We start from the raw sequence: 27,757 nt of genomic DNA, 5'->3' as shown, positions 1-27,757 counted from the left end.
ATAAACTAATTCTTATACATTAGAACAAACAGAAACTGATATTTTTATTAAAATTTGGCGTGACTAATGAAATAACTAGATACTTACATGTGGTATACTACGATAAGGATTAATTTGCTACTTTTTATTAGATGAGAGAAAATGTAATCCGACTTCTAATATAGCAGCATCTTTAAATATAACAAAACAAAAAAAACTTTAAATTTATAATTTACTCAAATTCAGCTCCAAATACATTAAAAAAACACAAGCAATCCTATTACTGTAACTGTTTAAACCATACCAATGAACAGATACATGTTCAAGTTCATTAAGCAAAATGAAAATTATAACCCTAACTGATGCCCACACTGTATCTGTGTATTTGCCTTCTCCATATATTCCTAAACAACGGCTACTTTGATACTATGATTATCTGTTTATTCAAATTAAATTTGCTTTTCCCTTTTTTAATCCATATTTTCTCATTTGAACTCAACAAATGGATCCAAGTTGTTATCGAAAGGAGCCTGCTGCGATGATGATCCAGCGGCACCACCTGGATGAGCACCATGGTTGTATCCACCCATGATGGCTCGGGCGGCGGCGGAGGTGGCATCCGTCATCCCTTCCTGAAACCCCGCATTGAAAGGCTCGACGCCGTGAGGGGGAATCATCATTGGCCCATAGGCATTCCCGCGCTTCAAAAAGGTGTCCCCGCGCAGTGAAGTCCTCTCGTTCTCGGATTGCCTGTACCGGGTCAAGTAAACGGTGAGGGGCTCGATGTAGTCGTCGAAGCCTAGTTTTCCCATGGCACAGAGGATGTCCTCGGCGGTGACGGTCTTGCGTTGCTCGCTTTGGCAGCGTTCGTTGGCTTCCCCGGTGATGAAACTGATGAACTCCGAAACGCATTCTTGGATGGTTTCTTTGGCTTCGTCTGAGATTTTGGCATGGGGTGGTAGGATGCGGCGCATGATGCGGATCACGTTGGCTATTGGCATGTACTGATCCTGTTCGCGCAACACCGGGCTCGGTGGAGGCATGGTGCTGACGGCATTGGTGTTGCTGGTGTTGGAGATGTTGCCGGCGTTGCTGACATTGTCGGTGACGTTGAAGATGTTGTTAACGTTGTTAATGGAGTTCGATGAATCACCATGTTGAATGATACCCAAACCTGCCAAAAAAATATAAAATTGCACTTTGACCCCTAAAATTATTTAAAATTTAAAGATTATCCTAAAATAAGTAAAAATTATAGGATGGTTAGTGCCATTAACGCACAAATAATTTAAAACTCTTAAAATAATAATAAAATCTTCTTCCTTTAAAGCATTCAAACGAAAGAGAGAAAAATCCAAAAGATAAAAAGTCATAAGTAAATGCTACCTCCGTGTCAGAGGGATTCTATATACACGTGGAAAACCGTAAGTGGCTCATTCCAGGCGTTAAATGGGTCCCACTTTTAGAGAGGGGCCCAATGAGGTACTAAAAAAGGGCCCCACCTATCACTGTTTAGATTCTTTGTTGGGAGTCTTAAAAGTCAAACCCTTTTTCTCCTTCTCACTCTACAGGCTTTGACTTTTCTTTTTCCCTAAATAATGAAAATGAAAAAGAAAATAAATAACAAATAATATTTTCTTCCTGCTTTATTAATTGAATTGATTTTAGATCCGTGCAAATAAATTTTCGACTTTTTAACGACCTTAATTCAAATAAATTGTTAATTTTAATTCAATCAATTTGATTGGCCGTATACAAATAATATTATTTAAAATGATTGGTTCAACACACGTGTTAAAAGATGTAAAAAGTATTGATTGAAAAAAAGTGTTTAAAGAGACTAAACTAGAAAACAATTGAAAGCAAAACACTTCTTAAATTAATTCATATTTAAAAATTCTTTGTTTATAATATTTATAATGATTTATTTTAATTAAAGAAAAAAGAAATAAAAGTGTATTTGTTTTAATTATTATATTAGTTATTAATTTTTTTTCATCCACAACACTAAAATCCAAAGAAATCAAACTTTTACCACATGGACCTAATAAATATTTATAAATACGTATAGATGTGTGGAAATCACGTATTTAAAACACAAAGATGTGTTTTAAAATAACACATAATAAATAATAAAAATATAATTTTATCCAATTAATTTATGACACAAACTCAATCAACAACATTATTAATATACAAATATATATATATATATATATATATAAACAAACAAAAGACAAAAGTGAAGAATGAAGCAAGCGTTACTATATGAACATAGAGGAAATTCAAGATGAAGTCAAAAAGGTGGTCTAAATATATTGCTTTTAAGCTTAAACCCCGTCGAGAAACAATCAATGGTGAAAATTTGATTTTTTTTCAAAAAAGGACTTAAAAAAGGGGAAAATTTTGATATAATACATAAGAAAGAAAGGAGATTTGCGATGAACAACATGCAAAAGGGGGAAAAAAAACCAAGTCAATAAAAAAAATGAAAGGAATGAACTGTTGATGCATGCAATAAACCTTAATCATTTTGAGGATAAATCTTTGTGTATTTTTCATTAAAAAAAAACAAAAAATGGGTATTATATGTATATGAAACATAAAAATAAAATAAAAAATATATCTAGTTGAAGGGTGCTTTACCAGAATTTGATTTTGCAAGCTTGGGAAAACGACTGAACTCATCACCACGTTCCATGATTTTTAAGGATTTGGGTGTTGAAAGCTTAGTTTGTGTGTCCTCGGAATGGGAATTTGACCATTTTTATAGTGGCCAACACAGTCCATTTGGCGAACCGGCGTTTTAAACGAGGAACTTACTATTGCCGGTCACACCAACTCTCTCATTGGACACTGCCCTTCCCCCTCACCGGTATTTACAGGTGGTGGCCCCTCTAAAACGCTTTTTCTTTTTTCTTTTTAAATAAAATAATAATTTATAATTATGAGATACAAATTTTCATTTACTGTAGTTATAACCTTGGAAAGTGCTATTTTTGGTATTATTAATTTCTTAATTATTTTTAAAAATTTTAATTATCCCGCTTAAAATGGTATGTTGTAAAATTTATAAAACAAATTATATATTTATAATGAGTATCATTAATTATAGGATTTTTAAAACTATTATAATTATAAATACAAGTCTGAATAATCATAAAATAGAATCAAATTATTACAACATAAACGGACTAAGAACTGTTATAATCTAGACTAAAGCCAACAAACCAGGATTAACTGGATTAAAATCCCATAATATGATTTATTTTAATGCATTAATAATGTATAGATTTATATATAATGTATCAGTAACATTAATTATATTTAATTTTCTACATATCATTACTAGGATTTCTTACATTATTTTTTAATAATTATAAGAAATTATTTAGTTCGTTATTAATGGAGTACTGTTTAGAGTCCACAAACAACGTTGATTCCAAGAGCGAATTGATGAAATTTTTTAGGGGTGGAATTGAATTATAAATTTTTGAAATGTGAAAATGTAATTTTATTAATTTATCAATTAATAATTTCATTATTTTTTAAAAGGTTAATATTATTTTTGTTTTTTTTATTATTTATAAGGGGACCACAAGGTTAATTTTCCCTTTTCCTGGGAGGGGGCGCAAGGTCGTTACGCGACCCCTTAAATTCGCCCCTGGTTGATAGGATAACGTGATGATATGTATCCAGTTAACGTATTGGGCAATATAAAGTAATACAGGACAATCTAAGTCACCACTCTCCGTATAAGGCAATGATTACAATAAAATTTAAAGAAAATGAATTAAAACCTATAATTTCATTTGTTTTTTTAACCCATCATGGTATAAGAATAGAAAAAACCGTTTATAGAGTTAAGATTTAACCTTGATTTGGTTACGTCTTTAAATAAATTTCAACAAAAAGTCACAATATTAATAAAGAAGGATTATGCATGCTAAAACTCGAACTTTGCCTTTTGAATGTTCATCGGACCAATCATTCTTAAATCATGCAATGTTAATTATAAAATCTAAAAAATATGCATTACAAAAATCTACAACTTCGTTTACCTTTTAACTCACTGTGATGCTTACAAGTTAAGATTTAACTTTAGTTTAATAAAACATGCTTACAATTTAAAAAATGATTAATAAATTCAATAGAATATCAATCAGAACATGTTTTTTAGACCATAGAGGGATTAGGGGATGGGATAACATGGTTTGAACCCATGCTAAATGGATGCTTGACAAAAGTTTTAACCATTATTTCATACTAATACAGACACAAAATACCCTCATAAAATAATGCATAAAATATAAATTCATTAATAATAGGATTTTTTTTTGGTAGAAAAAAGATAGCACAGAGCAATTACATCAAACCCTCAAACTAAATATGCATGAAAGAGTTACAATCAGCCAACAATAAATTAACCACAGAGGATGATGGCTCCTTAAACCACTATAGAAGTGCTAGCCACTTACAATACCTTTTTCCATATGATCAGCCATTTCATTTAGAGATCTTAGACTGTGATGAATCCTTACTTTCCAATTCCTACTTAGAAGTTGGCGCACTAAGCGTAACTCCACCAATCTACTATATGCATGCCATCCAGCTAAAAGCAACTCGACCAGAAGTGCATTATCGCATTTCAATTCAATCTGCCTGAACCCCATGTCCCACGCAATGCGCAGACCTTCCAACATTGCACGAGCTTCAATCCTAAAGATAGATTCTTTGCCAATCCTCATTGAATAGCCACCCAACCAATTTGCATTAAAGTCCCTAAACACCCCCCGTAGAAGCAGTAGTGTTACCTGAAGCCAAAGCCCCATCAATATTAAATTTAATTCAATCATTCTCCAGAGGAGTCCAATGCCTCAATGAGACCATAGGATTAGGTTCTAGGATCTTTGAGAGTGACGTTGCAAAACTCATTGCCCAAGTAAAACCATTATTCATAATATCATTTACACAATTATGACCATTAGAAAAAAAACAAAGAGATTGTGGTTCTTCCAAAGCAACCAACATAGTATGGAAAATAGAGTTTGCCAATCCACATCCATACTACCACAACCATGTGTATCGTGCAAGTTCTATAATAACCATTCATTAAGAGGCAATGATAAAAACGTAATTTAAGCATGAATCGACACCATTGCAAGCCACACCGATCTCGAGAAAGGGCACTCCTAAATCGTATGGAGACCAATTTCCAACACATTATCACATCTAGGACAACGACCGTCACTGGACATGTGTTTCCTCACTTGTTCCCCATTCATTAACAACTTATTCTGCCACAACAATCAAATAAAAGCTTGAAACCTCTGAGGTGCTTTCGCATTCCAAATCAGCCTCCAAATATTAGCAAGCGCAATACTGTCCCCCTGATACATATTTCTAAACATTTCTATTGTGGAAAGAATGCCTCTCTCCATCCATTTCCAAGCTAACCAATCCTGACATGTATCACTAGAAGGGGGCACAATAGATGTTATTTGTGTAACAATATTAACCGATAATAGCAAGAATAGACAAGACCAGTCTCAACAACCATTTACGTCTATCAAATCACATACTTTTAAAGTATCATCCTGTATAAAACCCTCAGGGAGGACCAATCCGTCAAACCCAAACGTCATTTCAAAAGTTTACAAGCCAACCATCCCCAATAAACCAATATGCATTAGTGATGTCATTAGACCAAACTCTCATCAAAGATCTCTAAATAAATGAACAATTACTCTTAGCAATAGAGACCAACAACACCCCGTGTATATTATACTTATTCCTCAAAACCTAACCCACAAGGCATCCATATTGGTAAGCAGCCGGAAACCTAGCTTTAATAGAAAATTTTGATTCTAATCAGCAAGGCTTTGCAACCCTAGATCTCTATTATCTATTGGACGACAATAAGCCCCCAAGACAAAAGAGTCAGCTTCTTTGATTCGATACAAGTACCCTGAATAAAATTATAGGCAATCCTCTCAATCTCATTACACACTGAGACCAGAATACAAACCGTACACATAAAATAATTTGGTATAACTAAGAGCACCGACTTGGCCAACATTATTCTGCCTTCCAAAGAAAGGTTCCTCACATCCCAACCAGATAGTTTATTACGGACTTTATCAACCACAAAGTCAAAAGTACTCGACATAACTCTGTTATGCATCAATGGTAACCCCAGATAAATACCAAGATCAATCACACGAACAAACCCCACAAGATTACAAATAGCATCAGCTAACTCGTCCAGTATATTAGGAGAGGAAAAAATCTAAGACTTGCATTTATTCACTTTTTAACCCAAAAAGTGATAGAACCTATTAAGAATATCATTAAGAAGCACCACTTAACCCATATCAGCCTCGTAGTAAAGCATAAGATCATTGACAAAAAATAAATGGGACAAAGTCGACCCTCTCCTAAATAGAAATAAAGGCGTCCAATTCCCATGATCAACTACATCACTGATTAGGTGCCCTATCCATTCCATTCAAAGGACAAACAAATACTAATTAGGTGCGCTAACCGCCAAAGTGCAAATTTATTATATTTTTTTATAAAGGGGCCGCAAGGTTATTTTTCCTTTTTCTAAGAGGGGGGCAAGGCTCTTGCGTGACCCCTTAAATTCGCCCATGGTTGATAGGATAACGTGATGATATGTATCCAGTTAACGTATTGGGCAATATAAAGTAATACAAGACAATCTAACTCACCACTCTCGTATAAGGTAATGATAACTATAAAATTTAAAGAAAATGCATTTAAAACCTATAATTTCATTTGTTTTTAACCCATTATGGTATAAGACTAGAAAAAAACCGTTTACTGAGTTAGGATTTAACCTTAGTTTGGTTACGCCTTCAAATAGGTTTCAATAAAAAGTTGGAGTCTTAATAAAGAAGAGTTATGCATGCTAAAAACTCGAACTCTGCCTTTTGAATGTTCATCTAATCAACCATTCTTAAATTACGCAATGTTAACTATAAAATCATAAAAATCTACATTAAAAAATCTACAACTTCTTTTACATTTTAACTCACAGTGGTCTAAGATTAGAAAAATAGATGCTTACTAGTTAAGATTTAACTGTAATTTAATAAAAAATGCTTACAATTTTTTTTAAAAAAAATAGTAAATTTAATAAAATATCAATTAATACATGTCTTTTAGACTATATAGGGAGTAGGGGATGGGCGTAACATGATTTTAACCCGTACTAAATGAATGCTTGACAAGAATTTAACCATCGTTTCATATTAATCGAGACCTAAAAAGCCCTCATAAAATAATGCATAAAATATAACTTCATTAATAATAAGATTTATTTTGATACATTTAAACGTAACATTACATATATTTAATTTTCTGTATATAATGGTTAGAATTTCTTACATTATTTTTTAATGATTATTACAACTTTAGTCCTCAATAAATTACTTAGTGTACTTAGCAGAGCGTTTAGAATCCACAAATGATATTGAAAGAATGACTTGATGACAGTAGAGGTGAGCATTCGATCGAGTCGAGTCGAATTGAGTCAAAAAATTTCGAGTCAGTCAAGTTGACGAATACTTTTTTAACAATCGAACTCAATTTGAATTTTTTTCAAATTGAGTTAAAAAATTTCGAGTCAAATCGAGTCGAGTTAACGAATCCTATTATTTATACTTAATGTTGCGTTTACATAGACCAATTATTTAACTAGTAGACAAAATAAAAGATTATTTAAACAATATAATGGTTTTGCTTTTTAACTTAATGGAAAAACATTTATCAAAACAATGTAGTTTTACTTTTTCTTATTCGAATTTTCGGATAACTTGAATTGTATAATTCATATTTGAGTTAAACCAAAAAATTTGTTTTTTATTCGAGTTGATCCGAATAACTCGATTAACTTTAATAACTCGAACTATTTGATTCAAAATTTGAATATTTATCGAGTTTTTCAAATCGAATTTTGCTCACCCTTAGATGACACATATCCACTTAGTTTACCGGACAAAATAAATTAATACAAGAGAATCCAATTGACCAATCTCGTATAAGGAAACATTAACGGTAAAATCTATAATTTCATTTATATTTTAACTCATCATGGTGTAAGATTAAAAAGAACCGTTTAAGTTTACTCACCCTTAGATGACACATATCCACTTAGTGTACCGAACAAAATAAATTAATACAAGAGAATCCAATTGACCACTCTCCCTTAAATGACACATATCCACTTAGTGTACCGAACAAAATAAATTAATACAAGAGAATCCAATTGACCACTCTCGTATAAAGAAACATTAACTGTAAAATCTAACTAACATGCTTTAAAAATCTATAATTTCATTTATATTTTAACTAATCATGGTGCAAGATTAGAAAGAATTGTTTAAGAGTTAAGATTTAACTTTAGTTTGGTTAAGTCTAACTTTTTAGTTTACTCAAATAAGTCTATAATTTTAAGGTAAGGAAAAGTTACACGTGCTAAAACTCGAACTAGACCTGCTCATGGGTCGGGCCACCCGACCCGACCCGAAAGTTCGCCCGAAATGTGGGAGGGTTTAGACAAAAAAATAAAGCCTGTTTAGAAAACGAGTCTGGTTTTGGGTAAGGTATTTTTTGCCTAGGCTCGGCCCGAATTCATTGAAGGACAAAAAAATTACTTTTTTTGTTTTTTAATATTATTTTCTTGTTGTTTTCTCCCTATTTTGCGACCATTTTACTATTATGTTGCTACTATTTTGTTGTTATTGTTTGGATATTGTATAAAACTTATTTTATTGTTAATTTTGTTATTATTTTAAAGACATTTGTTAATTTTTTTATTATTTTAGAGGTATTTGCTTGTTAAGTTGCATCTATCTTAGTGTTATTCAAGTATACATATTTTTAAAAATTTATTTTCAATTTATTGGGAAATATTTATTTTGATATTTTTAGTATTTTTTATGTATTATATATATTTTAAAATAATATAAAAATTAATATGGGCGGGATGGGTCGGGCACGGGTTTTAGCATTTTTATCCGAGTCGGGCTTGGACAAAATTTTAGGCCCATTTTTCTAGCTGAGCTCAGGCCTAGCAAACGGGCCTGAATTTTTAGTTGAGCTTAGCCTGGCCCGGCCCATGCACACCTCTAACACGAACTACACCTTTTTAAGATTGAAAAGAACCGCTTAAGAGTTAAGATTTAACTTTTGTTTGGTTTTGCTACGCTTTAAATTATTTGCATTGTACCCACTATTATCAACCAAGGAAAAAATATGGAATACACATGGGGTAATAATTCCATATTGATCGAATTAATCCATATGCTCCCATTTTTTATAAAATTTCGGTTAGAAGCATACAAGTACTATAATGGGCCTCTCCGTGGGTATCTGATAACCACATAGGTAAGGGTATAATCGGTGATTTGATAGGAAAAGCAACAAGATATCCAATATATAATATTATTTCGAGTGCGATAGGATATGATTGATTAGCTAATGTTTTAAAATTTAATGTTGGCTCATTAGAACCATATAAACCAGACCCAAAACTCCTATTAATAGAAAAATGGAACCCCTTGTAGTGTACAAAATAAATTTTGTAGTCGAGTACAGACATTTCTTCCCCCTGGATAGAAGTAGATAAACGAGAATTAATCCGAACTCCCACATGATGAAAAAAAGTAAAAGATCTCGAGAAAAAAATAACCCTATTTGACCACTATACATTGTTGGCATCAAGAAATGAAATAATTGTGAATCTCGAGTAATTGGCCAAGCCACCAAAGTCGCTAAAATTGTGATAAATTTTGTCAGTAAAATGGGCCTTATAGAAAGCCTATCTATCCCCAATCAACAATTAAAAAATTATCTATTTATAATCTTCCGCCACCTGAATTAATGGATCATCCAATCGGAAATTATAACAAAATGCATAGGCTTTTAGGAGTTCGAATTTTTTAATTTATTTAAAATAAAATATATCTTTTTATGCCTCCTTTTTTTTTCATATATCTTTTTATGCCTCCTAACTAGTTTAAGGATGAGGTTGGATGAGCGACGCGTCTACCTACAATTAGTATAAAAATAGTGGTAACGGTGAGATTAAATACTGTAACGTAAAAAAAAAAAAGACTAAACGCACCACACCGTAAATTAAAAAATATGCATTGAACTTCTTTTATATTTTTAATTCATTATGTTATAAGGTAGGAAAGACACAATTATTAATTAAATCATTATGATTTAACCTTCATTTGATTTTATCAATTTTCTAATTTATTCAAAGTAAAATACATCATATTCTAATCGTATATATATTTCGTTAAAAATGTTATGATAAAAAAAGTTGTAAATATTAGGATTGAGCAAAGTAAGAAAAAAATTTGGGACAAAAATTAAATTATATATTTTATTATAGTAAAATGTAATTTTATTACTTTAATAGATTATATTTTATAATTTTAAAGAATTAAATCAAATTTTATTATTTTAGAAGGACCAAAGTGCAATTTTATTATTATTAATTTAAAATTTATAATTTATAAAGGAACCTGGTAACTCCCCGAATTCACCTCCGTATTCAAACCTCAATATGCTGAAGGGCACCTAATACTTTGATGTAATAAAATTCAAACATTTACATTTTAACTCGTTAAAGTATAAGACTGAACAAAGATGATTATGAGTTACAACTGCAGCTGCATGTTGACAAATCTTTAATTTCATCTACATTTTAATTAATTAATGTACAAAGTTGGATAGAAATGATGATGAGTTATTTAACCTTTGCTTGGTTTTTTTCATATTTTTAGTTTATAAAAAAAATTTATAAGAAAGAGTTATAGATAATAAAATTGAATTATAGATATATTGATTTTTTTTTAAAAAAAATCTAATGCAATTGTGAAAGTATCTGAAAAATTGCTATAATCCATCTCAACCCTTAAATTAGAGGGTAAATGTGCTTAAGCATGCTAGAACCTATGTCCTTCTGCACTGGCTAACCAAGTTAAGACTCAATCGACTAGATATATTGATACTTAATTCATCATTCTCAAGTTAGATGATATTAATTGTAAAATTTATACGTTAAAATCTATAATTTCATTCACATTTAAATTTAATAAAATAAAAAGTTGAAAAAAGATTGTTAAGAATTAAGATTAATTTAATTTTGGTTTGGTTTGATTTGGTTTTGCTAAGTTTTTAGTTTATTCAAAGTTGAATTTGAAATTGAAATTTGATTTAATTAGTTGAAACTGTCACCCTTAAAATGTGATATTCAATAAACTGTATTAAATAAATTTGGATTTGGAAACTACACTTCATTTATACCAATAAAACAAAAACAATAATGTTCCTCTTAGTCTTTAATGCTTTAATCAAGAATTTAATCGAACTTCAAGGGTGGATTTGGCTCAAATTAAATGTAATTGTATGCGTGAAACTCTAATTGTAGTTCAAATGTATACTTGAAATTTTAATTTTGATTTAATCATACGCATTTAAAGAGATAAATACATCAATTTATTTTTATATTAGATAAATATAATTAATTGGATCAAATCAAAATTCTTGTATGTAATTGCACATTAAACCATAGTTCATGTATATATAGTTTTGAGATTTATCCCTAATTGATACAATTATAATTATGTTGAAGGTTGAAAGTATCTGAAAGTTTCTAAGTTGTTACAATGTTTAGAACTGCCCATAACTCATTCCAACCCTTAAATTGGAGGATAAACACGCGTGAACCCACGTCTTCCTGCACTTACAACAGTGCTAATGCCAATTGAATTAAGACTCAACCAACTAGATTGTTCTCAAGTTAGGCGATGCTAATTGTAAAATTTATATGTTAAAATCTATAATTTCATTCACATTTAAATTTAATAAAATACAAAGTTGAAAAAAAGATACTTAAGAATTAAGATTAATTTAATTTTGGCTTAGTTTGGCTAAGTTTTTAGTTTATTCAAAGTTGAATTTGAATTTAAAAGTTAATGAAACTGTCACCCTTAAAATGTGGTATTCAATAAATTGTATTAAATAAATTTGGATTTGGATTACCAGACTTCATTTATACCAATAAAACAAAAACAATAATGTTTCTCTTAGTCTTTAAGACTTCAATATCAAGGGTGGATTTGGCTCAAATTTAAAAGTTAAAGTCTTAATTGATACAATTATAATTATGTTTTAAGGTTGAGATTGCACTCTTATGAAGGTCGATCCTACTTAAATTCTAAATATTTGCTTAAATCTAAAGGTTCATTCGATATTTAGAGAATTTGATTAATAAATTAGACGCGTTCAAAATATAGATCAAACTTAAATTTTAATATCTAAATTCCAAGACCAATTAGCCGGCTAACCTGTTTCTAAGTTCAGACAAAATAAAGTAATACAAGAGAATCCAATTGACCACTCTCGTATAAGGAAACATTAACGGTAAAATCTAAAGAACATGCCTTAAAAATCTATAATTTCATTTATATTTTAACTCATCATGGTGTAAGATTAGAAAGAATCGTTTAAGAGTTAATATTTAACTCTACTTTGGTTACGTCTAAATTTTTAGTTTACTCAAATAAATCTCAATAAAGAAGTCATAAATTTAAGATAAGAAAAACTTATGCATGCTAAAACTCGAACTACACCTTTTTAAGATTAGAAAGAGATGCTTAAGAGTTAAGATTTAACTTTTGTTTGGTTTTCTACGCTTCAAATTATTTGCATTGTACCTACTATTATCAACCAGGGAAAAAATATGGAATGCACATGAGATAATAATTCCATATTTATCGAATTAATCCATATGCTCCCATTTTTAAGAAAATTCCAGCTAGAAGCATACAAGTATTGTAATGGGCCTCTCCATGGGTATGCGGTAACCACATATGTAAGGGTATAATCGGTGATTTGATAGCAAAAGCAATAAGAAATCTAATATAGAATATTATTTCCAGTGTGATAGGATATGATTGATTGATTAGTGTTTCAAAATTTAATGTTGGCTCATTAGAACCGTAAAAACTGAGACCTAATACTCCTATTAATAGAAAAATGAAACCACTTGTAATGTATAAAATAAATTTTGTAGTCGAGTACAAACGTTTCTCCCCCCCCCCATGGATAGAAGTAGATAAACGAGAATTAATTCGAATTCTCACATGATGAAAAAAAAAAGTAAAAGATCTCAAGAAGAAAATGACCATATTTGACCACTTTACATTGCTGGCATCAGGAAATGAAATAATTGCTAATCTTGAGTAATTGACCAAGCCACCAAAGTCGCTAAAATGGTGATAAATCCTGTCAGTAAATGGTCCTACAGAAAGTCCATCTATTCCCAATCTCCAATAAAAAAATTACCCATTTATAATCTTCCGCCACCTGAATTAGTGGATCATCTAATCGAAAATGATAACAAAATGCATAAGTTTTTAGGAGTTTGAATTTTTTTTAATTTATTTAAAATGAAATATATATTTTCATTCCTCCTAGTTTCTTTTATATTTCGATTGTGTTTTCAAATATTTTTTATGCCTCCTAACTAGTTTAAAGGTGGGTTTGGATGGACGATACATTTACTGTAAAATCAGCGGTGGAGGTGAGATTAGATATTGTAGTGATACTGTAACGTGAGATAAAAAGTAAATTAAATGCATCGCACCACCTATCCAAATCTACACTAAGTAATATTAACCATAAATTAAAGAATATGCCTTTGAAATTTTATAACTTCGTTTATATTTTTAACGCATTATGTTAAAAGGTAGGAAAGAGACAATTATGAATTATGATTTAACCTTGATTTGATTTTGTCAATTTTCTAATTTATATTTTTTCCGTTAAAAAGGATTTATATAGGGCAAAGTAAAAAAATTTGGGTTCAGAATTAAATGGTATGTTTTATTATAGTAAAAATATAATTTTACTATTTTAATAGTTTATATATTTATAATTTTTAAAAATTTAAATTAAATTTTTATTATTTTTAGGAGGACCAAAGTTTAATTTTATCATTACTAATTTAAAATTTTATAAATTATAAAAGAGTTTAAATGAGATTTTTTTCTATTTTAAGGGACTGCCATCTCCCCGATTCGCCTCTCAATTCAAACCTCAATACGCTGAAGGTTACCTAATACTTTTATGTAATAAAATTCAAATAGTGTATTGAAAAATGTATAGTTTCATTTACATTTTAACTCGTTAAAGTATAAGATTGAACAAAGATGATTATGAGTTACAATTGCAGCTGCATGTTGACAAATCTTTAATTTCATCTACATTTTAATTAATTAATGTACAAAGTTGGATAGAGATGATCATGACTTATTAAGCTTTTGCTTGGTTTTTTTTTTCATATTTTTAGTTTATAAAAAATAATTATAAGAAAGAGTTATAGATTTTTTAAAAATCTAATTTAATTGTGAAAGTAAAATTACCTATAGCCTATCACAACCCTTAAATTGGGGAATAAACGCTTCAATATGCTTAAATCCACATCCTCAAGTTAAAATTTATATGTTAAAATTTATAATTTAGTCACATTTAAATTTAATAAAATACAAAGTTGAAAAACATACTTAAGAATGAAGATTAATTTAACTTTGGTTTGGTTTTGTTTTGTTTTGCTTAAGTTTTAGTTTTTGAAAGTTGAATTTGAATTTAAAATTTGATTTAATCGATTAAAACTGTCACCTTTAAAATGTGATATTCAATAAATTGTTTTAAATAAATCAGGATTTGGAGTCTTGGACTTCATTTATACCAATAAAATAAAAACAATCATGTTTCTCTTAGTCTTTAAGACTTCAATATCAATGCTAATCAAGAATTTAAAATTTTGAACTTCAAGGATGAGTTTGGCTTAAATTAAAAATTAAAGTAGGGATAAGTTCTAAATTATACATAAATTTTAATTTAATGTACAATTGTATACATAAATCTTAATTTGATGCAATTATACACGTGAGACTCTATGCTATGCCGGCTTCCATATAAATATTTGTCGAGTCCCTTATGTCTCTCCTACTACATAGAGCTAGAACACTCTGAATCTTTTGGTGGTTCTAGCCGGCTTCCATGGTTTGAGCATTGCTATCAACATGGCCTCTTTCATGGAAGCACGCGTGCTGTTGATGGTGCATATGCTTTGGCCCTCGAACACTTTGGTCACTCTTTTGCTCACCTCTTCGATCTTGGCGCCGACTTTTTTGAACCCCTTTCTTATGTTTTTTTATCCGGGTTCCTTTCAGGCCTGCTCGATTGTACTGTTTGCTTTTTTTTTCAAGGAATCATGTTGGAAAAAGAAAGGGTAAATTGTGTCCTGATACACTATTAGTAATTTTTAAATCCTATAAGCGAGACCAAATACTGTTATATATGCTTAATAGGTATCCAAAATTTTTAAATTAAGTAAATGAGATTTTTAGCCCTTGAAAAATTAGTAAAATAGTGATGTAAGGTGTGTCAAATTCAAGTAATGGAACAGATGAAATAAAAAACTTCTCTTTTGCAAGAAAGAAGTTCATTTTCATAGTCACATACGATAAAATTAGATGAAATAATGTTAGGGTAAACTATAAAATAGTCATTTTGTTTGCCTCAAATTATATTTTGATCATTTATGTTTGAAATGTTATATTTTAGTCACTTACGTTATCGTTTTGTTACGAAATGTCACTCTACCGTTAAATTCTATTATCTCCCTTATAATAATTCTACATGACAATCCAAATAAGTTTTAAATGCCAACTTAAATTTCTAGTTGTTGGAATGAAAACAAGTTTTTAATTAAATAAATTTTAATTTAAACTACCACATAAGACATCTAAGTTGGCATTTAAAACTCATTTAAACCGCCACGTAAGTCCACTGTTAGGGAAGTAACGAAGCTTAACGGTAAAATGTCCACTTCGTAACAAAACAACGTGAATAACTGAAACGTAATATTTCAAACATAAATAACTAAAACGTAATCTGAGACAAACAAAAATAACTCTTTTTATAGTTTACCCATAATGTGATGCAATTATTTTGAATATTCTGTTTTTTTTCTTTATTTTCAATCGCTTGAAAATGATGATAGAAACATCTCATTTATTTATGCTGCTAGTTCCGAGAGATTAAGAAATATCCATAAACGCCTTATGACAATCTCGGTTTTTAGAATCAAGGGTTTATTATTAAACAATTAATAAAGTAAAACTGAATATATTCAGTTTAAATTTGTATTAATAAAATAGATAAAAAAATAATTTTTAATATTAGTTTGAATAGTGAAACAAGCTTTGCCTAAACCAGTTCAACCCAAGCCAGGATAATGAAATAAAAAAAGAATCCCCCGACAGATTGACACGAACCAATTAAAATAAAACTGGGATCAGTAAAAGCAATATACAAAATGGAAATTTCACGCCAAAAATTACTCTCACAGCACCATTCAATTCCCAGGTTTCTATGCTATGCTATGGCATATAAAGATCTGGTTACACTATAGGCGAGACCCTGAATGGAATGACGATCGGAAAAGGCTGGCTGATTATACAATAGGGCTCGGGGAAAAAATACCTACGGGGGTCCAGACGGTGAAGTTCATGTAGATACTATAATGATGATCCAGTTACGTCCAACTCTAGCAACACTATGTCATGCAGCCACTAAAGAAAATTGTCGATAAGAGTTTGAAGGTTTAGGCAGTTCACACAGTAGTGTGCAAATAGCCGTAAGAGGGAGGTTTATGAGTGTCTCTGGTTAATTAGAAAGGTAGAAGGAGAAGCATTATTCTTCTCCCCCTTTCTTAACCTGGGGTCTTGACACTCGTAAACCTCTCTCTTACGGATGTCTGCATACCACCGTTTGAACTGTCACTCAAGCTTCCAACCTCTTCTTCTTCTCAACAAACATCTAAGGATCATCTTTGATCATCATAAAGTTGTAAGCCTAAAGCTTCAATTGGTAGGATGAAGAAAAGTCAGATAAAGAACGAAAATGTTTTAATCTAATAGTTGAGCTACAAAATAGCACATTAATGTAGTTCAACCATTAGATTAAATTGTTTTCTCACCCGTTTCTTTCTTTCCTACCAAAGGAAGTGTAAGTAAGACAACTCCGAACCAACATAGACATCGACAGGAGAGGATACATTATCCAAATAACAGGCAGATCATGCACAACCTTAGATAATGTGAATATTTAATCATACATAACATCTATATCCATTATTGCTTACCTTCAGGACATGACATGGTGTGGGATCAGTCATCCCCCAATATGCAATAAGCTGTTGTCCTGATAGGGATAGGATCTCAATATTTGGCTCAAGGGATGTGTGGATTGATCACTGCACGGTTGCATATTGTTGACACATAGGGTTCCAACATTGATAACAATCTCTAACAACTATATGCTACATCACAACAAATCACGATGATGAGAAATACATGCAAGTCACAGTTGCCTCCAATTTATTTGCCAAAGGCCAGGTTCATATGTGTTTGATACAAGTATTTCAAGAAAAATGAAGAATTGGAACACGCTACAGAAATACAACATTTTGGTATTTTCATATTAACCACAATATAGAAAGACTAATAGCAAAATAAACAAAGTGCCTTTAGTACAACATGGCCTACGAACATTGAAGAGTAGAAGAGAAGCAAAAAACTTAACGAAACATTGCTATTTGATAGAATCTCTCTCCTAAAATAAGCTAAGTACTGAATACCATGTCCATCAACCACTTCAAAAATGAATCTATGAGTTTCCATGTGTTAATAATTGAACTTTCAACCAGGTCATAAAACATGAAAGCTATTAGATGCTGAGTGGAAGAACTGGGATTGAAAATCAGAAGGATATGATTCTCAATGATCATTTTTCACACCTTCTGGAAAAGAAGCTCCACAAAGTTATACTAGCATCAAGCACTGTGGCAAAACCAACATCTTCCTTAAATTTTGGTGAACCTTTTGATACTTTTTGGATTTATTTTCCAACATCTAAAAATATCAATGCTGGAAATGAATGAGGAAAGGATGTATAACCAGATATAAGACAAGACCACAAAAGCTTCTGCAATTTCCCCATCCCCCAGTCAGGTAAAAAAAAATATAGGGGCAGGGTTATCTTAATGAGCTTAGTAAAGTGGTAGACAGTTGAAACAGTATATTACAAATCGGTGCTCATCATTCTGACAAAAGGTACAAAGTTATTCCAATTTTCAACCCTAAATATACTATCATTCATTCTGAAATAAGTAAATGATCTTACAACTTCTGCTTGGGGATTGTAACAGTTTGAACGAATCTTCCATAGTCCAGTCTGCGAGAGTTTGAAAGAGAATGAAAGAGAAAATATGAGTCATTCTAGTAAAGAAAATACCGGCAACAGAAAGTTCAAAGGAACTGGGAAAGGACAAGTACTAAACTAATTGTGAACCTGAGAGTTAAAAGCCATCACGAGTACCATATTAATCATTGCCAAAAAAACAATTAAATCTTATTATTAAGCTGAAGGGTAGAAAATATTGTGTTAAGATAGAATGATATTTACTTTGTCAAGTCGTTCGGTTGTATTTCTTCCAATCAAGTTAACGATCCTTTTCTTTGAAACAGACTGCATCTGCATTGAAAGTCAGAAGGTCAAAGAAATTAGGTTTTGGCACAAGAGAAGCATAGGAATGACTAATGAAACAAGTTGCATCTGGTATTGACACTCTTTAGCTGTTAAATCATATATAATAGTAATACAGTTTTACCAACTTCATTTAAACTTCCTTATAACATGCAACCAGATGTTTTCTCTATATATCTGTCATAGAAGGTGAAAACAGAACTGTTTCTTGATGTCTGGAAAGGGATTAGGCCTTAAGCATTAGCCCATTAAGCCCTAAAATGTACACAGATTCAGGTTCACTCGTCACAAAATCATGGAGATGGAACAAGATAATCTTTTCTCTTTTCTTTTTCAAGGGGCATATGGTGAGAGGCTACACTTGTAAACATATTTCAGCAAAACAGTAACTAAAAAATAGCATCAAATAAGTCTTGTCAATATCCAACATGCCACTGGAAATAATTAAGTTTGACAAAAAAACACTCTACATGAAAAATAACAAGAACTTTAGTAAGAATGTGTTAAAATCTATATGTCAAAATTTATATAAATATAAAACAGCTTAAAATGAATATGACATAACAAAATACATAAACACAACAGGAATATTGACAGGTCTACACCAAATTATAATACCCACTGCAATAGGCATGAAGGGAATGTCAAAACATGTTACTACATAAACTTCTTTAATCAATTACAAGATAAATTCAAGTCATGGAACAGTACCATTTGTAGATTTAAGCAGCTAAAATGGCAATGACTAAAATCACATATTTCTTGGTCAAAGAAGAAAAGAAAATTTTGTCAATAAAAAAGAACTCATGCCTGTTTCAGTAATCCTTCAGGACTGCAAAGATAGGTTGGTGGGGTTTCACTGTCCATCATCTCTAAGCAGCTACAAGGTAAGTTGAAGAAATGAAAATGCAGGATGGAAATGGATAAATATCTACAACCAATATAAATGATCAAACTTAGATAACAGAGAGGAGGACGAGGAGGAGGGGCACAATGAAGAAGCAAAGAACAGAAAAAAAAAAAAAAACTTCAATTGTTGATGCTTGCTATTCCCTAACATCTATATTACATCTTGTAAGCTTTAACCTCAAGATTTGGTACATCCGCAAAATGATAGAAACATATTGGTTCCAAAGTTTCTACAAAAATTAGTTTCATTACGGAGACTCAAAGGTGGATATGAGATTCACAGCCTTGTATGTCAATCATTCCACTGAAATCTGTGAGCAAGTATAAGTTCACCCCAAATATTGCACCAAAACTATTTTCAGTCATTAAATGAATAATGCATTGTGCAGAAAGTTTTTGAAGAGGAAACCCAACCAAACAGAAATCCATCTGGGTAAAGAAGAAAATGAAAAAAATAAAAAAAGAACTAGATAAAGATAAAATTCTCACGGAATATGCAAAGCAGCTCCATGTCGAGACAACACTGAGACAACTGGATCATAACCATCTCTCAGAGCCGTGTTGTAGTAACCAGCAGTAAGTTCAGCAGGGTGTGATACAGTCTGGTACCACCAATAAATTCCACTAATTTTAGCCACCAACATAACAGAAGTTTGCTCATTTTCTTGGTATTTTTTCAGTATCTTTGCTGCCTTTGCAAGAATGGCATCTGCATGACAAATCAGCCTACCACTGTACCATTCCTGCAAAAGATCATTCCCAAGTATGGTTTTTAAATGCTAAGTTTGTTTCCATAATCATGTTTAATCTGAGGCTGGGGATTGCATATTGGATTTCTGAAAACATGATGTTATCACGCACTTTCCCCAATAAATACATACCTATTTGTATATCACTATGAGCTCCAGCCAAAAGGAGCTCTACCCCATATATTACCATTTTAGTAGACGAGTAACTTAGAAAATAAAAATGTAGCAATGATCATAAATAACCTCTCAATATGACAGTCAGTAAATTCAGCACCACTCTTCTATATTGCAGATATCTGGTCAATGGATTAAATTCAAATGGACGGTTTGAATACCATAAGTTAATGCATGGTAGCAGTACATATTATATTGGTGCATGAATGTTGTAGAATATTAACCTGCACAATGTACAGACATAAATCTGGTACGAAAATATTACAGATAAAGCATAGTACCAGGAAGAAACGGCCATAATCAGATAGAAAGCTCTCCTTTCCCTCTTCAAAGAAGGGCACCCCAGATGGAAGACTGTTGTAACAGCCAGCATTCTGTGGCCCTTTGTCCCCCCATTGAGGTTTTCCTTCTCGGCATGCAGCCATCTTTAAGTCCTCCATCCTGCAAGCAAAACTATCTTGAGAATAATGAAACACCTGACCTTGTATTAGGATGGAAACAGTTTATGCCTACATGTACTTATCATAACACTGGAATTCACCGATGCCAGGGAATTTCCATCTACCATCACCAAAAGGATGAGCAGGATACCTGCACTAAGACAATCATGCAATGACTTCATAATCATGTTTCAACAATAACTTCATAGACTGAACAAAAAAAAAGGAAAAGAATAACATAAGAACCATAAAGTACCTAAGTTCTCCAGAAGGACCAAGACCGATGCTTATTTCTTCAATTACAGTTCCAATAAAGGATTCAAATTTGTTAACAAAACTAAGCATGAAATCTTCATAACACTGGAGGGCAGTCCGCCCAGATAACAGAGGAACATGATCCACCCCTAGTGTGAGATAATCATTGTTGGAGAACCCCTGTTGATCTCTATAGTATATATCTTTATTTACATCACCAATCTGACAGCAAAAGGGAAAAAAATATATTAGCTAGCAGTACGATAATATAATTTATAAATAAGGTGCTCTTAGTGAATTTCCTATCTCATAAGCTTTTCAATGAAGTAGCTTAAGACATATTGGAAGATAGAATGCAGTCTCACTTACAGGATAACAAAAGTAGATCACCTAGCAAATGGAACTGGTGGTTGAGTAAAAAATGTAAGTTTGGCCATCTGAATTTATTAAATCACTCAACAGATAGGATGGCAAGAATCCTACCAGTCTAATGTGTTGCACCAAAATAAAACCTTAGTAAATTGACAGTGCAATTCTTACTCTGTGACAATTCCATTAGAAGATAACAAGTAAATGGCAAACCTCCAAAATCCACAGTGGTAGACTCACACCCCCTTTTCCATGAGTTGAGTGAATATTTGAGTGAAAAGACAAAGCAACATGCAACTTCAGCCCTGAATCAGAAATCAATTTAAACAGCTCTTCATACAGAGACCAATCGTAGTCAAAAGGTGAGAAACGCTCCACTATTCCCCACCAGACTTCAACTCCAATTCCATGAACACCTGCCAACTTGAGTGCTTTTAGAGATACAGTTAAGGCCTTGAGTCTGAAACAACAAAGACCAAATCAAAAACCGTTTTATTTTGGAAAGCAAAACAAGGCATAATATCCAAAATTTAAGATATCAAAAACAAAAATCCTATAAATGAGAATGTTAATTAGGACAAGGTGGTTATATAATCCTTATAGCGGAAAGTATGAGGCAGACATTGAGTCTACCTCCCTTTTAGAAAAGCTGAACCATACAATATATTGATAATCGAGCAGATGAAATGCCTAAACCTTACTTTCTAATTCTTGGACACCCAGAGGCATCAAGAGTGAATATATCCACAGGCATCATTACAAAAATAGGCACCCTCTTATCTTTTGATGATTCCAGTATCGTCGATCTCGATTTCTCTCGAGCATCCATGCTGCAAGAAATCAGTACTTCTACATCAGAGCAAGGTATATAATTCAGCTAAAAAGAAAACCATAAAATTTTAAATTTTGTTTAGTTTGCCAAGTAATATCCCATCACTGCAATCCAAGCAACCTAAGCAGTAACTTGTTTGAACAGAATCAATCTCTTCCAATGAAATTAAAAGGAATAAGAAGAAGAAGTATCATAGAACTTAGAAACACTTGAGCCACAACAAAACCACATGCTTACTTCACCATACTAAGATAATTCCATTTCAGTAAAAACCAGAAACATGAGCTTTGTTTTTAAAGAAAACAGTATACTAACTACCCGAAGACTCCACAAAATCATTTTCATCTTTTTCCCCGTTACATTGCCTTCAAATCTGATCAAAACGGACAAATCCTCCTAATCGTTAATTGGCTTCATATCTAAATTCGAAATTTGATAATATAGCTTTACAATTTACAAGTGTTTTCTTCTTTCTTTTTCTTGTCAGAGCTGAATGGTTACGATTTCTCTCTTCTGAATTAGATAAACTAAAAAATCGTCACTTAATTTAATTTTTCAGCTCTAACAAAAACAGATTCCGCTTTTTATCAATTCAACAATTTTCCTTGCTCTCTTATTTTTATCGCCAACGAAACATTAACTGCAATGTACAGCTCTAAGATACGACAAACCCAAATTTTCTCCTAAAATAAACGCTTCCAATCAGCTCTTCGGTTATTAAGACTAATTACATTCAAGCAAAAAGAAGAAAAAAAGGAAAAAGAGCACGGATATCGAAATTTTCATTTTGTACAATTTTCTCGGTAATCAAACAGGAAAAAGTTAGAAATCATAAAATAAAACGAAAAATATCAGTCACCGACCTCAAGATGCGACGTTTACCAGCAATGGATCGCCATTTACTGCGGAAGAATCCGCTCGTGAACATGCGGATCACCGAAACGTTTCGCAGAAGAAACTTTCGCGTTTTCGCTAAGTCGCGATCGAAGCTCGCCTTTGCGTTCAAAGTGTAGTAGTAGCCTCCACACTTGCATGCCATCTTTTTCTTTTTCTTCTTCTTCTCATCAATTTCTCTGGTTTTGCACAAAGAAAATATCAAATAATAAAAATAATAATTGTGAAAGCTATTTTTTCTATTTTTTTTTTCCTTTTAAGGGAAAAAAATGTTAGTACTACACTTTTTTTTTCTTGGTTTTTTAAAGGAAAAAAATTCTCCTCCTTTTATTTTATAATATGTATATTATACAAAGTTTAATGGGCAGTTTTGCAGTTATGCCCTTGAAATTCAAAACATTTTGAAATTTGACATGATTTACTATCCCTAATTCTTTTTGCCACTATCATGATATTCAAGTTGTTTTTTTATAAAAAATCATATTCATAATTTTGATTCAATCATACATAATTAAAATAAATAAATACATTAATTTATTTTTATATTAAATAAATATAATTATTTATATATACAATATGTAACATAAAATAATATTATATCGATAATTATATTAATAATTATTTTGTTGAAAGGCTAGTAGATAGTCACTGGTTAGTTAGTATTTTAGTTTGTAATCTAACTAGAAACTGTTAATTGGTTAGGGACTAAACTGTTGATGTATAAATATATTATAGTTATAATTTAAAATAATACTTTTTTACCAATTTAATGAAAGTTACTTCCGGTTATTTTCTTTTCTCTTTTTCGTGCCCTAGCTATCGCCTTTGCTCCTCTACCTTGTTTCTCTTGTGCTCATCATCGGCGTATCACTAGTTAACTACGATCATTGACGTTTCTTAACATATTGTATGATAATCGAATCAAATTAAAATTTCATGTGTAAAATTACTCGAAATTAAAATCCATATATAAAATTACACATTAAGCCAAAATTCGTATATAATTTTGAATTTTATCTATTTTTAAATTAATCACGACACCTATAAAAGAAAATAATAAGTGTCAATTGAAGTTTACTTTAACTATCATCGTTATTGTTGCAACAATCAAAAGAGATGAATTCAAGCTAAATTAAGTGTATATTATCCTCCATTTTAAATACATTTTATTTGAATTTAATTATAAAAATATATAATTATAATTATTTTTATATTTTATATTAATTTTAATAATAAAACATGTTGATCTAAAATTGAAAAATCTAAGCTTAAGCTCAACCTAAAGTGAATTAGGTCAATTAACTGAATGAGAGTTACTCGATCAATAAACCCCTTTTACTAAGAGTTGACTAATCAATTTTTTAAATTAATTTTTTAATTTCTAAACTTTTAACATTTTTTTACGTTTATATTTATTTAATATTCAATTTTATTTTTTTATAAATTTCATATATATTCTTTTAATTTCTAAGTTTTTTAATTAATAATTAAAAAGTAATGAGCCTACCACAGTACCACCCCATATTTGTCCAGTCACTAAAATTTTCAGAAAAAGCAACAACATTAGCATAGGTAGCAACTTATGTAATGATTGTCAATTGGAACTGATTAATCCGTTTTAATGGCGGTTTACATTATTTTTGTCGAAACTATTTTTTGAAAACAAAAATTTATTTTCGACTTTAAAAAAATAAAAATTGAAGTCGCTACCGATCCTTGATCGAGGTGTGATCGGCTCACCTTAAAAACGATTTTGGTCTGCGAAATTTGAGAAAACAGGTTCGGGAGTCAGTTACGCACGAGGAAGGGTTAGCACCCTCGTAACGCCCAAAAATCGATACCAAATTGATTATTTAATGTCTTAGTGTCGAGGGTTAAAAAGATTTTTTTAAAAACTCAAATGATGAAATCTGAAAAGGATAATCAAATGTTCAAGTTAAATAAAGAAATCGAGACTTAATACGTTAGGATACAATTTCTCAAAATCCCTGAACTTTGGATATCGCTTTTTAGCTTTTAAAGAAAATATTCATTTCAAGAAAGCAACATGTCATGCCAAATACGTTAGACACCACAAATTAAGTTCCCGAAAATGATTTTTATACTTATGCACTTTAAATAAAGAATATTCTCGGTTATTTAGGATTAATAAAGAAAATCGGAACCCAATACGTTAGGGCTCAATTTCCTAGAAACTCCCAAATATCGAATATTGCACTATTTTTTAGAAATTCTTATTTCGATATGACAAAACGTCGTGACCAGTAAGTTAGGACCCAACATTTTTGAATTCTCGAGAATAAGCTTTTATTTGAAATATGTGAATTTATTACAAAATAAATACTTGGTTTTCTAAATTCATCGAAAAATAATCACAATCCAGTAAGTTAGGACACGATCTTTCTCGAGAATCATGAATGTCAAATATTTAAAAATTTAAAAAAATGATTTTAATGCTTTGACAAAACCAAAATATATGTTCTTTGAAAGCATGATAAAATGTTAATGCATATATATATGTATTCAAAAATCGTGAAAATGAATCAATAATAAAATATACTTACAGTTTAGAAATAATAAACATAAAAATGTATAAACATAATATATTAGTAGATCATGAAAGTATGGATATACAGGTATATAAAAAATGCTTATAATATTTTGAATGGTGTATGAATATATATATATTATAAAAATATATATATATATGTATAAAATGTAAAATATAGAAAATGTATGAATATTATAAAATATAAATGGATATATGTGTATATATATATTTATAAAACTATGAGAATAAAATAATAATAAAATATATAAAGTATACGTATGTATTTAAAAACATTTAAAATACATATATATATATATATTAACCTACATATGCGTGTGTATATATAAGTATAATAATAATATAACAACAATAATCATAATAATAATAACAAATAATATAATATAGCAAAAAAGGACTAATTTAAACTTTAATCAGATATTTGGGGCAAATTTATAAATAAATAAAATGCGAATGGACCAATTAGAACACGCAATCGACAGTGGAGGACCAAAAGGAAAATTTCACAAACAACCCAAAACACTGCGCAGCAATGGACCAATTTGAAACAAAAATAAAACGTGCAGTAGAAATTTAAAAAAAAATAATTATAATTTGAACACATTGTAAAAACAAGGGGACCACTTGCAAAAATTTCCCATCCAGGGCAGGAACGCGCGGACCCTGTTTGCGGGTTGGGTCGACGTGCGGATCCTACCCTCACCAAACGGCGTCGTTTTACTTTAGTCTTAAAACCAAAATTTCTTTCAAAAAACAAACATTTTCATTTCATCTTCTTTTTCTTTTTTAGAATCAGCTGAGGGGGGAAAAAAGAGGTGGCTCTCTGCTAGGGTTCGACCCTAGCCCCTTCATGCCACCGCCGCCTAGAGCCGCCGCGCACGGCGCTCGAAACCAGTGCCCGAACCCAGGTAAGTGCCCCTTTCCTTCTTTATTCTTCTTTTTATTCTTTTAAAAAACGAAAAATGAAAACAGTGAGAAGAAATCTCGAAGAGAAGAAAAACAAATCACCTTCTAAAAACTGCTTTTGATTCTTTGTTTTTGTATTTCCAGTGTTTTTTACAACATTTGTCTAACCCCTATTACAGAGAACAAATGGCCTTTTATAGCCGAATCTTTACAGCAAAATAATAGTTTTTACAACTTTTGCCCTATTTTCAGTCATGCTCTTCGTGGTTTAACCTGTTGCAGGTACGTGGAAACGGCGCTATGCGAAGCTACTGGTCGTGGGTGAAGCGACGTGGGCAGTTGCTGTGCGTTCGTGCGCTCGGAGGGCTGAACATGGGCGATGTGGAGGCTGCCGAACGTGGGGCATGTGGCCCTGTAATTGTGTTTAACTTGGCCCAAGTTTTTTTGGGTTCAATTGTATTTAATTTGGGCTGTGTAAATGATTTTGGGTTGGTCTTATTTTGAATGGGCCGGGCAAAAATAGGCTATTACAATTTTATTATATAAATTTTTAAAAGACAAAAGTGTCTTTAAAATTTTAGTTATTAATATACAATAAAAGTTTAAATTTATTCAAAAATAAAAATTAGACTGTTTTTTTTTACATAGATAATACAAAAATAAAAATTAAATACCTAAATAATATACCAATATCATTATTTACCAAAATAGTATGTTTGCAACAGTTTTAAAGATGGAGGGTATGGAGGAGGCGGCACCACTTTTTTTTTCTGACTTGATCATCAAAACATCATTACGAAATGATATGGGGTAATATATATATATTAATTATGGAGGGAGTCAGAGAGGTGACACTTGTATTCTGTCCTTATACATGAGTCAAATCAGGTAAAAATACGGGTTAAAGAAGTGGAGGGTGATTGAGAGACGGGACCAGTGGAGGGTACTTGACAGGTGGCACCCAGTGGAGGGTGGCTAAAAGGCGGCACCCAGTGCTGAACCCATATTTAAGCAGTGTTTTTTG

General features: G+C 31.3%; 2 protein-coding genes and 1 long non-coding RNA gene across 7 annotated transcripts; 1 reads left to right on the top strand and 2 right to left on the bottom strand.

Moving 5' to 3' along the window:
- Window positions 1-220: 220 nt before the first annotated feature.
- LOC105790249 (nuclear transcription factor Y subunit B-9) lies at window positions 221-4,811 on the bottom strand. Its single transcript, XM_052634460.1, has 3 exons — window positions 4,458-4,811; window positions 4,349-4,362; window positions 221-1,188 (listed from the first exon to the last, which is right to left on the bottom strand). Exons 1-3 carry the CDS (start codon window positions 4,809-4,811, stop codon window positions 465-467), a joined length of 1,092 nt encoding a protein of 363 aa, XP_052490420.1. The 3' UTR covers window positions 221-464.
- Window positions 4,812-17,958: 13,147 nt separating this feature from the next.
- Window positions 17,959-23,536, bottom strand: LOC105790248 (inactive beta-amylase 4, chloroplastic). 5 transcript variants are annotated; one of them, XM_052634972.1, is made up of 10 exons: window positions 23,228-23,536; window positions 22,234-22,362; window positions 21,746-21,992; window positions 21,165-21,385; window positions 20,982-21,059; window positions 20,750-20,921; window positions 20,035-20,288; window positions 19,447-19,567; window positions 18,556-18,624; window positions 17,959-18,324 (listed from the first exon to the last, which is right to left on the bottom strand). In XM_052634972.1, exons 1-10 carry the CDS (start codon window positions 23,401-23,403, stop codon window positions 18,172-18,174), a joined length of 1,620 nt encoding a protein of 539 aa, XP_052490932.1. In that variant the 5' UTR covers window positions 23,404-23,536; the 3' UTR covers window positions 17,959-18,171. The 5 variants fall into 5 exon arrangements, 4 of the variants coding, with proteins under 4 accessions (XP_052490932.1, XP_052490933.1, XP_012473200.1 ...); XM_052634973.1 differs by having other exon boundaries at window positions 20,750-20,909; window positions 23,228-23,534; XM_012617746.2 differs by having other exon boundaries at window positions 19,447-19,516; window positions 23,228-23,532.
- Window positions 23,537-26,592: 3,056 nt separating this feature from the next.
- On the top strand, window positions 26,593-27,238 carry LOC105793512 (uncharacterized). Its single transcript, XR_001133459.2, has 2 exons — window positions 26,593-26,735; window positions 27,016-27,238. It is a non-coding gene; the product is annotated as an uncharacterized LOC105793512 (long non-coding RNA).
- The last annotated feature ends 519 nt before the right edge of the window (window positions 27,239-27,757 follow it).

This window comes from Gossypium raimondii, chromosome 8 (genome assembly GCF_025698545.1).
Source record: "Gossypium raimondii isolate GPD5lz chromosome 8, ASM2569854v1, whole genome shotgun sequence".
NCBI classification, from domain to species: Eukaryota; Viridiplantae; Streptophyta; class Magnoliopsida; order Malvales; family Malvaceae; genus Gossypium; species Gossypium raimondii.
Note: the sequence above shows the minus strand (reverse complement) of the source record. Positions and strands in the feature narration are given on the sequence as shown.